Raw genomic sequence first — 13922 nt, forward strand, 5'->3', positions numbered from 1 at the left:
AGCCCAAGGCACATTTATGTTAAGAACATTTTTGCTCAGCACAGCTGGTAAGGCCTTCCCCATCCCCACACTGAAGAGCTCATTGCCAAGACAAAATTGCTGAGCACATTTTGCTGAGTTGGAGGCAGAGGGGCTGCTGTAAGAACACAAGAATTGCCATTTACTGGGTCAGGACCATAGGTCCAGTCTCTTGTTGCAGCAGCAGAGTGGGTGCTCAAAGGAAGAGTGAATTGGGTATGTCTAGGGTTTTTTCCACTGTACCTCTCCCACTTGTGGCCTCCAGCATTTATTATGCATTGTGTGAACAAGAAGTTTTAAACTTCCTACTTAAGGACTAATGAAGTATTAGTACTTAATGCATATTTGACTTATTGCACAGTGAGAAGTAGGGCTGGAAGGGACCTCCAGAGGTCATCTAGTCCAACCCCCTGCCTGTGGTTCGGATCATCTTTATCCAAACCACCCCATACAAACCATAATCTAAACTCTTTATAATATTACCATCAACCCTGACACAACACAGACTCGCATCCTAACCTGCCACAGGTAAAGCAGGGGAACCACAGCAACCAATATCCTGCTTCTATGACATGTTGTCAATATACGTTCCATATATGATCAAGAGATCCTGTAGAGATGGCCATGCCACCCCCACCTCCTCAAAGAGAAAGGCAACCCCCCCAACAGTTCATACCAATCTGACCACAGGGTGAAATTCCTTCCTGTCTGCAAACACGGTGACTAGTCTGACCCTGAGTGGAAGGGCAAGATCCCCCAGCCAGGAACCTCCAGGTTTTGTTCCAGCAGTAGCATTGGCACACCCCAAAGTCCCCTCCCTTGAGTCAAAGTTCCCAGCCTTTATGTGGATAGCGATGATGTACATAGTGAATATTTAAGACACCATCCGCATTTGTCTCATCCCAAGGGCATACCTATTGCTTAGAGATAGATGGCTTACTATTAAAAATCCTCTTGATGTAGTTTGTCTATAGGGCAAGCATGTCAAATGATGAAGCATTTCTAGTGCATTGTGTTTCCTTATGCAGTGGAACATGTGTTTGTATTATTAAAAATATTTTGCAATAGCTTTTCGATTAACCCCCCAACCATACAGAAAGCTGTAGTCTCCTTAAAAACAACTAATATTAAAGTAAAAATGACCAAGAACATGAATTACTCAAGCAAATAATGAGTTCAGCCAAAACATGTCAACTTTTTTTTTTAAACATGGTTTTTAAAAATGGCTTTGGTAGCATGCCTGAAAGGTAATCAAATTCAGGCTACTGAGATCCAAGAGAAGGGTAAAGTTCTTACACTATATCCCATGGCAACAGCCCCCTCTTGATCATACCTTCAATCTTATAATGGTGTTAAAATGGAACCCCCCGTAATGCATATTGTAAGAGTCTAATCTTCATCTGAGAGAAATGGATCAGAACAAGGTTTGCCTCCAAAGATAGCAATCCCCTAGCCAGAAACAGCCTGTAAAAGGTTAAACGTTGTAAGTAAAAGTTACCCTCAACAGCACTCTAGTAATCAGACATGTTTCCTCCAAGGAGCTGATATCCTCCCCTCCATTATCACCGTCAGAGGCTTCTTCAAAGCCAGCTATACCATCTCAGTCTTGTTTGGGATTAAGGTGGATGAAATGCATGCCAATATAATTAAGCTTCTGGTGCTTCAATGGGGATGTGCCCTCAACTAGCATTGACTTAAGAACATTGCAGCACTTTGCAGCACCCCTGAAGGGATCTCAAGATACTATTGGGGCATGTTATGCACTTCTTCTACATCATGATCTACTGGATGAGGGTGTGTTTCTCTGTGACCTGTTTATATGATGTATGAAAGCCCATCTTTTATCAGATGAGAGACTTAAATATTCCTCATACCCTAAACAATTGCAGTTTAGATTGTGTGTTCTTTTTTTTTTTCAGTGTCTGGAATATTAACCTGGGAAAACCCAGTTTTCTTGCATGCTGATTGTTAATTTATTCATAATTAACCATAATTTCATCATGAAAATGTTTGTTTGACTATGCATTTGCATATATAATAGTCTTAGCCTCAGACAATTAATTTTTCTTAGCATGATATCTTGCAACATTATTGCAACACGTCTTCAACACTAAATTCTGCCCTGATGATATTTATTTATCTATAGCATTTATTTCCCTACAATCTATGCAGGACTGTCAAAACAAATCTGAACTTTCTTGTGTTTGGAGATTCCATTTTCAAATAAAAAATTATTTTGGACGATAGCTTTGAAGTTTCATTAGATGCTCTAAATTCAGGAGAGGGTGGAATCTTGTTGCATTCTTCCACTATAGATAGCTCTTTTGACTAGTGTATTATCAGGATGAACAGGATGAATAAATGCTTTATATCACTTCATGTGAGAGATACAAACTTGAAACACTTAATAAGTAAGATTCAGTCTGATTTCTCCTTGCTCATTAAATTTGCAGGGATTGTCAGTACACATGATATAATGATCCACAGGTTACATGTGTACATCAAGATTGCAAAGTGGACAAAGTATTTAACGAAGAGAAAATATCTTGGGAGCAATAGTAAGGTTTTTAGTGCAACACCCAAAAGGAAGTGAATGCCAAGTTTATTATTTAATACTTATTAAGTATCATTCTTACATACACTACTCTTTAATGCATGTTATTTATATTATTATATACATATTGCTTGTTATCCCATACATATATGATGGAGATGTGATTTTATATGTATTATATACATATGTATTTAATACATTACTCTTATACGTATTTAATATGTATTACTTAAGTGTAATAATAATAATGCGTTAACCTTAATTATGAGAACGTGAATGAAAACATAACACTCAAATCTACATCTCTTCAAGAGTAACTTTATTCTGGGCAGGATTTACACAGAAGGAATGAAACAAACCTTTTTACACAACAAAGCAGTGACAAAACCTAAAATACAACATTTGCTAAATTTTCATTTCAATGTGGTAATTCTATCCCCTTCTTCTCCCGTACATTCAGACACACTCTTCAAATAAATATATTTCCATAAAATGAAGAGAAAACTGTTTCAATAAAGTATTAACAGATGTGAAAACAGCCTAACGGCATTTTGGGGCTATTTTCACTCTATTTCTCCACACTTGAGTTAGATATATCATTTTGATTTCCTTACAAGTAATGACAATGTGAGATCTGACTTCATATGAAAGGTTTTGTGTTACATATAACATATGCATTTGAGAAATGGCAAATGGTAAAATAATTTTAACATTTAAAAGATACACTTAGCATAGCTGCAGAGTTTGCTAGAGGTTAAGTAATGTTTTGTATATGTAAGTTCTTATGGAAATATACTGATTTAGGTCAGATTTTAAAGTAACATGTAGCCTACACTTCTCCATCTAAATGGCACACAGAGAAAAAAATATATTAAAAAATAATTCAACCACATAGTCCTCATTCAAACAAAACCTCTCATTGACTTGAGCAGGCATCTCCCTAAGTGAAGACGACAGAACTGTGCAGACAGGAGGTTTGCTTAGTTAAATGTGCATTGCCTCTGTTTAAAGTTCAAACTAGCATGGGCAACTTTTTAAACATGAACTTCCCTGAAACTGCAGAGATTTACAGGCAGATCCTTTCTGTGTACCTACTAACTTTACAACCTGTCTTGCGGATCTCTTGCCCTAATCTTGAAGCCGTTCTTCAGATCATTTACTGCTTGCCTGAAGATGGACTGGGTTTAAAGGAGGTGTCTACACTGTGAAGGAGGTTTAAAGGAGGTGTCTACACTTGTGGCAGGAGCACACTCAGGGCAAGATGGTTCCTGAGCATGTTCCATCTACCCACTCCCACTTACATGCACCAGTCATGGAAATATGTTAAAAGAAACCACTCCATGCTTGTCCCTTGGGTCACTCTCAGGCATGCCTGAGAAGCCCTAGTTTGGGCTGTCCTACTTCAGGCAAACTGTTGCCAGTGTTGACATACCCCAAGTGGCCTATTCTGACTGGGATATGCATATGTAATTCCCACTACCATTTATGAGAATTTATGGCATGTAATTGCATGACAACAGACTCAGTTTAGAAAGAGACAGATTTGAATAAAGATTTGGATAGGTCCAACATCTCCATTGTTAGCATAAATTCCTCAGATATAAATAAATTAAATTATATCTAAATATAAAATACAGGTTTTGATTTCCACAGAATTGCTGTCTCCATGGTTTTAAGACACTTAAGTATACACTTTTATCCTGTTTCCCACTTGCACATGCCCCTCAATACATGCTCCTAGTGCTGTTTACTTCAAGATGGCTCAGTTCTACTTCCTTACTGAGCACCAACATCACAGCTCTGTTAGCAGGCAGGTGTAATTTTTAAATTAGTGTTGTTAATTGCCACTAAAAAAAATATATTACTATTCAGCCATTCCCAATTTCTTTACTCTCCATGAGAAGAGATCAGGCAAGGCTTCCCAGGACAGATCAGATTTCCTGTCTAATCACTTTGTAAGAAGGGGAATAGGACCCTTATCATACACATGGGGTTTTTTTAAGCCAAAAGTTTACAATTGAATGGACAATCCCCCCTCCATTTTATACCCGCACCTTCTAGCAGCTTCCCTTTGTTGATTACCTGTTGATTTTTCTTCTAATTTCTCTATCATGTTACTTTCTTCTCTACCCAGAGCCAAACTATGTTTGAGGCTGCATATTCAGGAGAGTCAAGCAGACACCAAAAAAGTTAAGCCTGCAGAAAACTCTTTGGTGAACAATAGGATTCTAGCTGCCAAAAATAATCTGGCAAATCACATCCCAAACATAAGCCTAATGTGAGGGAGAAAAGTAGAAGCTGTTTTCCTTCAGGCCAAATGCCCATTGCAGCCAGTGGGGATTTTGCCCACTGCAGGATTGGACCAAGAACTACAAAACTGAGACAAAGCACAGAGTCCAGAGAAAAGTATGTGAACAAAAGCCTGAGAAAGCTACAATATAATTAAACTTTCTACTAATTTAGGACACTTTGGCTTCAAAATAGAGCAAGGTTAGGCCCTTGGTCACTGATTTGATGTCAGTGCAAAGCAAGTGAGAGCAAAACACTAGTATCTAGATGCTACAGGATGGGTCTATAACAATGCTAAGATAATGAAGCTTCACTGACCCTTTGTCTAGTATACAACATTCAGAGCTTAGACATGTTCACAACACAAGATTCAGTGAATGCCCCCTTCTTGCCACTGCACCTTTGTCACAATACTGCACCAGTTTGCTAAAATTATTTGCTTGTATAAAATGTTTGGACCCACTAAAGGAAAAATTTTAATTTTAAAAAAGTTTGTTAAAAAGCTTACTGTATAAAATGCCCCCAAACCCCAAGCCACATATACAAAATGTACTGAATTTAAGAAAATAATTGGATCTAATCATATAATAAAACATTTTTATACAAAAAGGTACAAGATTGCATTGAAATTAATTACTAAAAAAAAATAAGTCTTGAAATATCTTGCTCATAGAAGATAAGAGATCTTCAGTCATGGCAAATTGTCTAACATTAGTCACCATTTCAGAGGAAGTGCATGTTAATTCAACACAAAGTGCTTTCTGCAAGTCACCGGTGAGCTCCATACTTTGAAGACCAGTCAATCCGCCCATGGATTGGTTGAGCTGACGGGGGGAGTGGCATTAGCCCTGGGGTGCTCTTTGAAGATGTACTGTATGACGGTCGCCCAATATGAGATCTGACAGTCTTCAGGCTAGCGTAATCTACAAGGGTGAAAAAGAGAAAAGCAGGCGATAAAAATTCAAGGAGCAGCTCAGCCCAGATTTAGGAATCCTTGAGCACAGGGTGTGGACGCTCATTGTTAGAAGAAGAAACCTTAGAGATATTTCACAGTTTTTCTAAAACACAAAAAAGAAATCAGAAAGAGTGAAACAACAGGGAGTCAAGCTCAAGATCCACACCTGCCTCTGGTCCCCTACTATGACCAGTATCTGCTGGATGCAGCAAGAAGCTGGGTCCAGAGGAACCTGTTTGCAACTCCCCAGTTCTGAGGTCAATCCTATGCTAAACCTGGCCTCAGCATTCCTTAATGCAGCCTCTCTGACAGGGACTGGAGATAGGGGTAGTACCAGGTAGTGAAATGTTCATGCCCTGCTCGCTCCCCCTGGGTGTTGCCTAAAGAGAAGGGCACCTGCTTGACTTGCACTTCCGGGCTGCACACTGCAGTGTCACGGGGTGCAAGGCATTCTAAAAAAAAAAAATCAGGTTTTGTAGAATGGCACTGTTCTTGGCTGCTGGTAAAGAACTGACCCCATTTTTTGCAGCCAAATCACCAATTCTTTTGTCCTCCTGACATGGGCTTCAACAGGAAAAAAAAAAAAAAGGAGTGAAAGCTCCTGACAGCAGCAGCAAATTTCACTGTCGCCTTAGAGGACTACAATTCCTAGAGTGCTCTTCATTCCATGACATGCACTGCCTATGCCTGCTGCTTGCTGCCACCTCGTGGGGAAAGGTGAAAGAGATCCGTCCCAGATGCATTATTCCCATGTTACGCCTAAGGATAGCACTGAGGGGCCACCCTGTTTTTTGCTTGCTGTATCCTCCATCCTGTCAGGGAGTACCAGACTCACTTTTCAGACCCTTCATGTTGCCAGGTGCAGTACATGAAGACGGGAACAGGGAAGGAGACTGTGCCTCCTCTGTATGTTTACACATTGTGCAAGCAGCTACCCCCAGGAATGGTTGGTTCAAATTATTGTATTTACTCAGATTCAGGATAGGTTTTTCCCCTGCATTTTTTCCTGGGATGCCAGAGCTGCCACTGCTGCAATCACTGCTTCATGGCCAGGCCAGAACTAGAATTACCCTGTGCTCCATGCTGGTATGGGGCCAGAGCTATGATGGATGATAAATAACAGAGGGGGCAGAGGCTGGGGCAGGTGGGGGGGACAAATGGCAGTGGTGTAGGCAACAGGAGGTGAAGGCACTGGGGGAAGGTAGGGGGAGGGGGCAGGCACCAAAGGGCAGGCTACTTGCCTCCTGGCCATAGGGGTGGGGGAGATGAATTTAAAGATAACCCACCAATAATTAGATTCTATACATGGAAAACTTATAACAAATTTATTACAACATTTTCCATGCATAGAATCTAATGGGGGGGGGGGGTGTCATCTCGGATTCTAGTAAATACAGTAAATACAGCTGTGGAGAGAGGACATGCAAAGTAGTGCACCCTATGCTGGTACTACATAGTTATGACAGGGATTTTTATTCCCTTACACTGGAGTAAAACAACTTACAGGTGGAGGGTGCATGTTGTGTCTGCTGCAATTTTACACTGGTGTTATTCTCAGCATTCACTTTGTCTTCACACAGGCTGAAAACTAAGAATATCCATGCATTTTCTGGAGTGAATTGGGATGAGAATTTGGGAACTATGCTGTGGTGGGAAGTAATGGTTGAGCATTTGGTGCCACAAGTGCTATGGAGTACAAGTTATCCTTACTTCTGTTTAATCAATGCGTGTAAGGATTTGTATCTATGGGTGTATAACTATGTTATTCTGAAGGTTTAGACCTATTCTGATTTCCCTAGTCATGAATAGCAGCTGAAAGATAAGAGCCTAGAGCTCTAGACACACAGTTCTTCAAGAGCACAGCATTATTGCACAAACGAGCAAAAGCCAAGACAACTAATTCTTCACTTACTTGAGGATGGATCCATAAGCGGAGCTAACTGAACCTTCTGCCCAGCAGAGCCTACTTCCTTTTTCAGAAACGAAGGGATATAACTGCCAGTCAGGCCATTTGAAACTGTGGGCCCTGAAAGAATTTGTTAACGAAAAGCAAAACTTAAAATCAATGCAATGGATCTTAGATAGGGGGCAGAGACCAGACACATTTACTACAGAGCGTATTGAATTTTTACTTGATGGAAAAGTGGAGTGGACATACTACACAGCATTACACTGGAGTAAGTTACTAAGTTATTCCACTTTGGTGTAAATTAGCCGTAAAGAAAATGAGGAGCCTCTTTTTGCTGCTGTAAGGTATACTGATGCACTGGACATTAGTCTGTGCCTTAGTTATTTTAATTCCAGGCTAGCCATTTGCTCAATGCAAAGTAGCTCCCCTGCCACCTACTGACTAGGCCCTGTAATACCACTTACTGCAGGCAGCCTGCTTGGAAGTGATATCTATGTGTTCACTCCTTACTGTGGAGCAAAATCTGGGGTACACTGCTCCGTAATAATCACACCATGTGTCTGCACCCATGTGCACATCTTACTGTGGGTGTTCTGAAGGCACTTCACAAATGGTATATTGGTGGGTCACACTCAGAACTAAGCCAATCCCTCACCTAATGCAAATCAGCAGAGCTCCACTGGGATGTATACAACTATGGAAATTCACTCCACAGTATAATCTCATCTGCCATGTCCTTAACCAAAAGTTTACAGCCACACGGCTTTAAACATTCCAGTAAAAGACATATAGATTGGGCTCCAGGGGAGTTTTTCTTGGAGTTTTTTCCTGCAGCCCAGTTTTAACAATATACTGAGCATCCTTTTTTTGAGAGCTGCTTCTATGTGGCAAGATTAGGTTCTTTGGCTCAGCAAGGATTTCCCTGAAAATCACTAACTGCCTAATGCTTGTCCTGAACAGGGACCTCAGATCTGGCCCTTAGCAAAAACTGCAGGAAACTGACCAACAGAAAATCATAAGGGGTAGGGATAGAAGTTACACATAAACTGGTTTAAGTGATCAGAAACTGGTTTAAACCTGTAGCAGAACATAAGTTCAGTGCACATACACTAGTTTCAAAATATCCAAAACCAGTTTAAGGTAAACCTGTTTGAATGTAGTATCAGACTTAATCAACTCAGGTCAAACATATGGAACTTGTGTCACGGAGACCTTTCCAGTTTAAGTTAAATCACAGTCCTCCAGCATCCCAGCATGCTCTGCAGCCCTGCGCTGGCCTGGGTTGAGCTGTCTGTTCCAGCCAAGCAGGGCTGACCCCACCCCTCTCCTCCTTAGCTGGAGCACTATCTCTGCTCTGGCTGGCTGAGAAAGGGATGGGGGTGTGAAACCCTGCTCTGGAGTGCTGCTAGGTCTGCCTGGCAGGGGGGCAGCAGCCCTTGCCAGGCATCCCCATCCCTCCACCTGCCTTACTGCTCCAGTGGGAGCAGCAGGGGCAGGGCCATACCCTGGTAGCCTGAGCGGAAGTGAGGATTTAATCCCCCCACTGCAGGAGGACAGCACAGACACTGATATGCTCCACTTGTGCACCCAGGGCCAAGGCAGCCAGACACCAGTAGCCTGAGGGGAAGGGGGCAGGTTAACCCCCCGCATTGCAGGCAGCAGCAGCAGGGGCCCCAACATGATGCCCTAGACCAAGTCCCTCCAAAGAGCGGCCATGAGGGGAGATGTGACCTGGCTAGAGGCGGTGGGGGGAGCAGAGCCAGTGCAGGTTACACAACTAACTAGTACACATAAACCAGTTTCAAAATGCCCTAACCGGTTTGAGATAAACCTGGTTGAATATAGTATCAGACTTAACTGACTGAGGTCAAACGGTGCGTCCCCTCCCTTTCCTGGCAGTGAAGCGAACCGTTGTGGTGGGAGGAGGTAAGGCACCTCTCACCCACTGCCTGCTCGTAGCAGTGCTGGGCAATCGGGGCGGGCTGCCATGGCTGCCACTCCTAGGCTGTGGGGCTGGGCTAGACTGGGCTGTGGCAGTCCATTGCACCCCCACCACTGCCCATGCCCCTGGCCTGCAGCAGCCTGTCTGAGCACCTGGCACCACTGCGAGCAGGTAGCGGGTGACAGGTGGTTCACCTCTGCCCACTGCAACAGTTTGCTCTGCTGCCGCTGCCACTGGGAGCGGGAGAGGCATGGGGAGCCATGATGCAGCTGCAGCACACCTGCAAACTGCAGCCCCTGCACAGGGCTGGAGGTGGGAGGCGGCAGGTGCTGCCCCCTGAGGCCACACCAGCCTGGGCCGTGCTGCTGCAGAGGGAGGCAGTGGTGAGCCAGGCTCCGTAACTAGCTCCAGCTTCCCCACACCATTCCCCCTTTGCCTGTAGACAGGCTACATCCCCCTTTCCCATGCTTGGCTAGCCGCTCCTTAGAGGGACTCAGCCCAGGGCGCCATGTTGGTCTCTCACCACTGCTGCCTGCAATGGAGGTATTAAACCCCCACTTCCCTTCAGGCTACTGGTGTCTGGCTGCTGTGGCCCCAGGTGCATGAGTGGTGCCTATCGGTGCCCATGCCATGCCCCCTCCCCTCAGGATTAAGCAGGATTAAGCTCCACTTCCCCTCAGGCTACCAGGGTCTGGCCCCACCCCTGCTCCTGCTGCTGGACCAGTGAGGGGGTAGAGGGCTGAGGACCCCTGGCAGGGCTACTTTTCTCCTCCCCTTTCAGGCAGACCCCGGCAGGGGTCCCTGCAAGCTAGGGTGGGGGTTTAAACCCCTCCCAAATCATACTCAGGCCTGTCCGGGACTAGCCATGTCCCCCCCTCAGCTCAGCTTCCCTCCAGCTGAGGGCTAGCTCTAGCACCCACCAGCTTCTGGCTTAGCCACTGTAGTCATGTGCCTACATTTCCAGAGTCAAAAGTGAATGTCTATTCACTTGCAAATTGGTTCAATTTTTGCAGCTTAGACTAACCTGCAAATGTTGAATCAATTCAGGCTTCAGGTTTTTGAAAGTCTGTCTCTAGCCAAGCAGATTGTTCAAGCTAAAAAACGGGGAACAGATGGGGTTTAGCAAAAAACAAAGGCGTTAGCCTGTACAGACCAAAAGTTTGTGTTTCTGCAATGCAAGACAACTTCAGCAAAATGTATTGCAAAAGATCTAAGCGGTGATGAAAAGTGCATCTCTATCACTCTGACAGTGCTCCCAAGAATAAAGTTTCACTCCAAGACTACTGAAGCAGTTGTAGCTAATATTATCAGATTAGACTGAATGCAAAAATTTCATTTAGTTTATCTGACTGCACTTGTTCTAGTTATTCTTATATGCAGTCAGTTTCTGTCTTGTTTGTGTGAGCTATTACACAGCAGAAGAAAAACAGCCAGCAACTGAAAATAGGCAACAGGAAAGTAAAATTTCACAAAAACTAGCAAGAGGACTCAGGGCTACTGATATTTAAAACTGACCAGATCTCCATCTTCTCAATATCTGAAGGATCAAACCAGGCCTTCTAAGAGTCTGAGATCTAAAACAGGGTAAAGCACCTCTAGGCCATTACAAAAATTCTCACCCTCTCCCGTCAGCAATTCTCTTAGAATGTTTAACTTTTTACAACTTTTACCTGAACTCATCCTGTTGACACCTCCTACCACACCTGATACTTTCCCAGGCAAACCAGAACTGGGCCAAGGATTAGATGAAATAGAATCTTTGCTTGAATTGGAGATGATGCTATTCCTTGTGCTTATTCCTATCGGAGAAAAATAAAGCGTTAATTGGCCATTCTGAAATCTTAGTCTCATATGCAAATATTACATTGTTTTGTATCAGTACAAAAATGTAGTGTGAGCAGATGGTTTGCACACTAGCTTAATGAAAAACCTCTCCAGGCCTGACTGTACAGGGCATGGTAGCTATACGCAGGATACTTTCTATCATTGCACGTCGTGTTGCTACATGTAGGTACATGCCATGTTCCTGGAATGGGCACACTGGCAGAGAGCTCAAGGTATCTGATGGGAAACTAGGCTTTGGCAGATGTTTGATTTTTTGACTTGCTCCTGAAATGTAACAACATGCACAGGCCCTTACTGAGTGTCATTATTCTCACTGAAGTTAAAAGGGACTCAATATTAGAGGGGTCTCTATATTCAGATTCCTTGTAGGATCAGGGTCATGAGATTGTCAAATGTTCTGGTACTGCCTAGGACAGACAGTGCTACATAAATGCAACTTGTGTGAAATACAAACACTTTATGCTACTGTCAGGGTTTTGTTTTTTTTTAAATTTAGAGAAATAGGCAGGATAAGGATTTTACAATATTCAACTCTACTTTCATATTTGTGCAGCTTCTACTGAAATCAACAGAAGTTGTGCCCACAAGATGCACACACATGAAGACATGGTCCATGTATTATTACTTTTGCTGTCTCATGAAGGCAGCATAACATACTTGGATGCTGTGAGACAAATAATAGCAGGCTTGCACTCACCATGTTTAACGTACATTTAGCAGTGTAACTAGTGACCCCAAACTCCATTTAAAAAACTTCTTCTTCCAAGTGTTTAAGGTTCTAACCTGGATGTTACAGTTACATGCACATTTGTACATTACAAAAAAGATTAAGGTTATGCCTACCTGGCATAATGAGAATACAGTAAGTATGCATCAGATTCTCAAGTAGAACTGAATGAACACTTGAAACATTGGTTTCAACCTGTTTTGCTGTGCACTCCCTGATATGTATAGTCAAAACTGTACAGTTATGGAACTCCAGGATTAAAAAAAATAAAATTTAGTGAAAATAAAAGCTAATGAACTGTTCACTTTTCCTCCTGGCTACTTGCAAAACATTAACAAGATGCCCCAAAGCCTTGTGATGCAGACTGAGAAGGCCTTGTCTCATTTAATCCCAACAAAATGAAAGGCTTGTCTCCACAGGAAAATTTATTCTGGCCACTATGAAGCATGAGGTACTACAGATTAGTTATTCCTGATTAACCAACTCCATGTGTGGATGCGCTTATTCTACAATATAGCATCACATTCCATATGAGTTTAGTCCATTTGAAAAAAAATCTTCATGCTGAGTTAATTTATCAGGAGCAGCAATTCCAGAATAACTCTCATGTAGACACACCCAAAGAAACCTAGCATGATGCATTTATGCACAACCCTTCTAAAAAGCACTTATTGTATAAAATTGTTGCATTCTATTCCAACGGTGGCATGGAGACTGCAAAAATTAAGAGGTAAGGGCAAAGGATTCCTTTAAAAAAAGAACAGCAGGGCTTGACTCTACACGCTGCCGAGTACACTTAACTCCTCCAGGTGGCAGGAAAGAAAATGTCCTTCTGCTGCCACCTAACATTGGCTGCTACAGGCAGTATGTATTAGGGCTGTGCAAAATTTCAGCGGCCATTTTGTTTCATATTTGGATGTTTCGACAGTCGGAACACCGAATCCGAAATTAAACGGGCCATCCAAAACGTTTCGGAAATTTTCCAAAACATTTCAGATGTTTCAGAAGCAGGCCTGCAGGGAAAGAGGAAGGGGGAGAAGGAAGAAGAAGGACTGCTCTGATACTGACATTTGTAGCTGGCCAGTGAAAAGGATCTGTTCCTGAGGTCCCTTCCAACCCCAGTGCTGGGGAATCAAACAGGGAGCTGGGGAATCGAACTGGGGGCTGGGGAAATGTTCAGGTCCCTGAACATTCCCCCAGTTCCCAGTTCAATTCCCTAGCTCCCCGATCTTTCCCCCAGCTCTTCTCAGTGGGGTGGGGGCCCCGGGATGATGTGGGATGATGGCAGGCTGCCGTTGCCACCTGGTGATGGCAGCGACTCTGGGCTATTTCCCCAGCTGGCAGAGGCAGTCTGCTGAAACCCTATGCATAGATCTGGGGGCCATATACCCTGGGAAGAGCTGGGGGAAATGATCAGAGAGCTGGGGATGAAACTGGGAGCTCCTGCTGACTGCTGGAGCTGCCCCAGGTCCCAGGCAGTGCACGGCACCCTGCTGAGCCGCACCCGTGCGATGGTGCAGCTGCTGCATGGTTGCTGGGGGGGTGTGGGGGATGATCCTCGTTGTCCTGCGCTGCACAGGGGGCCCCTACTACAAGCCCTCAGAGGCCCCAATTGCCACTGCCAGAGCCGGTGAGTGTAGGGCTTTTTTTGTTTTGTTTTTTGTACTTCACACTCACCGGCTG

At 43.5% G+C, this 13922-nt stretch overlaps 1 protein-coding gene across 5 annotated transcripts in view; it reads right to left on the minus strand.

Moving 5' to 3' along the window:
* Positions 1-2870: 2870 nt before the first annotated feature.
* Positions 2871-13922, minus strand: part of CILK1 (ciliogenesis associated kinase 1) — a 42959-nt gene continuing 31907 nt past the window's right edge. For all 5 annotated transcript variants that reach the window (XM_019497272.2, XM_019497267.2, XM_019497251.2 and 2 more), the window contains 3 exons: positions 11338-11466; positions 7729-7842; positions 2871-5784 (listed from right to left, as the gene is read on the minus strand). In XM_019497272.2, the coding sequence (XP_019352817.1) occupies positions 5630-5784; positions 7729-7842; positions 11338-11466 (398 nt within the window). In that variant the 3' untranslated portion in view covers positions 2871-5629. The remainder of the gene's footprint in view (positions 5785-7728; positions 7843-11337; positions 11467-13922) is intronic.

This window comes from Alligator mississippiensis, chromosome 1, assembly GCF_030867095.1.
Source record: "Alligator mississippiensis isolate rAllMis1 chromosome 1, rAllMis1, whole genome shotgun sequence".
Classification (NCBI taxonomy): Eukaryota; Metazoa; Chordata; order Crocodylia; family Alligatoridae; genus Alligator; species Alligator mississippiensis.